Here is a 2254-nt window from a genome sequence, read left to right as displayed (position 1 = left end):
TACAATAAGTCATAGCGTGACCGTGCTCGGGCGGGGACTGACACGGGAATCGGTAGCTTGCGCCCCTCCACAGTGCGGCGCGACCACAGCGCCGGATAGCGTCGGTATCGATACCCAACATCTCCCCCCTTGGGAAGTTACCGCTGAGAGTAACTTTTAGCGGATGGATCCAAGATTAGTCTTTTCGGAGCCATCCGATTACGAGCGGGTCTAGCCGGCGTCGACTGGTTTACAGGAGGGTTAGGTTCCTGAATGATTGGGGTCTGGGCTGCAGGGGATGCAGCCGGCTGGTGATCAACTTCCAAAGTAGGAGGCGTCTCCGGCGTGGGCGGCTGTAGGAGCGACCAGTCGTCCATCTCTCGGGCCGGGTTGACGGGTCGGAACCTCCCTTCCAGATATGATTGATGTGGCGGTCAATGACTCTTCCGTCTTCAAGGCGTACAGAGTAGCGAGTTTGTGATAGTACTTTATGAATAACGCCTTGTCTCTTTTGTCCTTGCGAGTAAGGACTATTACGCGGTCGCCTAACGTTAGGTAAAGGGGTCGGGCGCCATGATGTTTCAAGAACTGCTTCTCCATGGCTAGCTGTTTCTCGGCAGAGGCTGGTGGAGCAGGCTCGTGAGTCTCAAGCTTCGGGAGCAATTTCGAGAACGGGGAGTTTATTCGACGTCCGAACAAGAGCTCTGCAGGAGACTTTCCTGAGGGCGATTCTGAGCATGGAGTGTAACGGTAGTTGTGCAGAAAATCAAACAGCTGTCTCTTCCAATTAGTCGGGTCCTTGGCGATGGCCCTTTTTACCGTGTCCACCATCCTCTCGGCCTGGCCATTCGATTGCGGGTGGTTGACCGCAGCCAGGAGGTGGGAGATCTGCATTTCCTTGCAGAAAACAGCGAATAGTTCTGATGTGAACTGTGTTCCATGGTCGGTGACGAGCACCTCTGGTGGTCTGAACCTGGAAAAGAATTCACGACACAAATTGACAGTGCGGGCTGAAGAAATCGTGGGTGTAATTGCCACGCCTAAAAACTTGGAGTAAGCGTCTACAAAAATGAGTAGATATTGCCCTTCAATTGGACCAGCAAAGTCGATGTAGACGCGTTTCATTGGTCGGGACGGAGCAGGCCATGGATCAAGTGGTACTTTGATTGGGAGTTTCTGGTTCAGCGCACAGGCGTCACATTGACGTACAAGGTGTTCAATGTCGTCGGACATTTTCGGCCAGTACACGAATTCTCGAGCTAACTGCTTTGTCCTTCTAATGCCGGGATGGCCCTTGTGAAGAGCTGCTAGAATTGTTGGCCTGAGAACCTCTGGGATGACCACTCTGTCTCCGAAAAGTAAGGTGTCATCAACGATACTGAGATCTTCTGAGCGTCTTTTAAAATATTCAAGTGACTCCGAAACTTCTTTTGTCTTCCAATCTTCACTGATGGCTTGGAAAACCGAACGTAAGAAAGGATCTTTCTTTGTTGCTTTTTTCAGATTATTCCGGAGTTTCTTACCAAAGAAGTCTATTGATCGATTTTTTAACTGGAGAAGCTCCGATTCCATTGCTTGGATGCTAGCTACTTGGAGTTCCTCCGCGTTATCACGACGAAATTTGTCGATCAAACAAGATAGGGCATCGGCATGACCAAAATCTTGAGTGCGGATAAACTCTATTTTGAAGTCGTAGCCCATGAGTCGCAGTGCCCAACGTTTGAGCCTAGCTGCTGTAGTAGCTTTGAGTCCCTTGGTGTTCTCAGTTTGCAGTAGGGCCACGAGGGGTTTATGATCCGTTTGAAGTATAAATCTTCTTCCCCAGACGAATTTATGGAATCGTTTGACGGTTGTGACGAGCGCGAGGGCCTCTTTTTCGAGCTGGGAGTAGTTCCTTTGAGCGTCGGTAAGGCTCTGCGACATATGGTAGACTGCACGTTCATGGCCGTTTGAGTCTCGTTGAAGAAGAACGGCGCCAATTCCAGTGGCACATACATCTGCTGCCACTTTCAGCGTTTTCGATAGATCGTAGTGATCCAGTAGAAGAGGGCTGAGCATGACCTTCTTGATTTGATTGAAAGCGAGATCATGAGTCTGGTCCCATAACCATGTGCGATTTTTTCGTGTGAGATCTTCAAGTGGCTGTTTCATTTCATGTAGATGAGAGATGAATTTGCCATAATGATTCACCATTCCTAGGAAGCTTTGTACCTCCGGAACCGAGATAGGCTTTGGCATGCTCGCTATGGCACTGGTTGCTTCTGGATCAGCTGAT

General features: G+C 49.8%; 1 protein-coding gene across 1 annotated transcript; it reads right to left on the bottom strand.

Annotated features, from left to right (window-relative positions):
• Window positions 1-294: 294 nt before the first annotated feature.
• On the bottom strand, window positions 295-2217 carry LOC112461271 (uncharacterized protein K02A2.6-like). Its single transcript, XM_025026451.1, has one exon. The coding sequence runs from the start codon at window positions 2215-2217 to the stop codon at window positions 295-297; it is 1923 nt and encodes a 640-aa protein (XP_024882219.1).
• Between the last annotated feature and the right edge of the window lie 37 nt (window positions 2218-2254).

Source organism: Temnothorax curvispinosus, unplaced genomic scaffold, assembly GCF_003070985.1.
Source record: "Temnothorax curvispinosus isolate PA1 unplaced genomic scaffold, ASM307098v1 QBEX01011238.1, whole genome shotgun sequence".
NCBI lineage: Eukaryota > Metazoa > Arthropoda > Insecta > Hymenoptera > Formicidae > Temnothorax > Temnothorax curvispinosus.
This window is presented reverse-complemented; position numbering and strand designations above follow the sequence as displayed.

Bases quoted from the DNA above. Each gene is read 5' to 3' on its own strand.
- LOC112461271 (XM_025026451.1), bottom strand. From the start codon at position 2,217: ATGCCAAAGCCTATCTCGGTTCCGGAGGTACAAAGCTTCCTAGGAATG.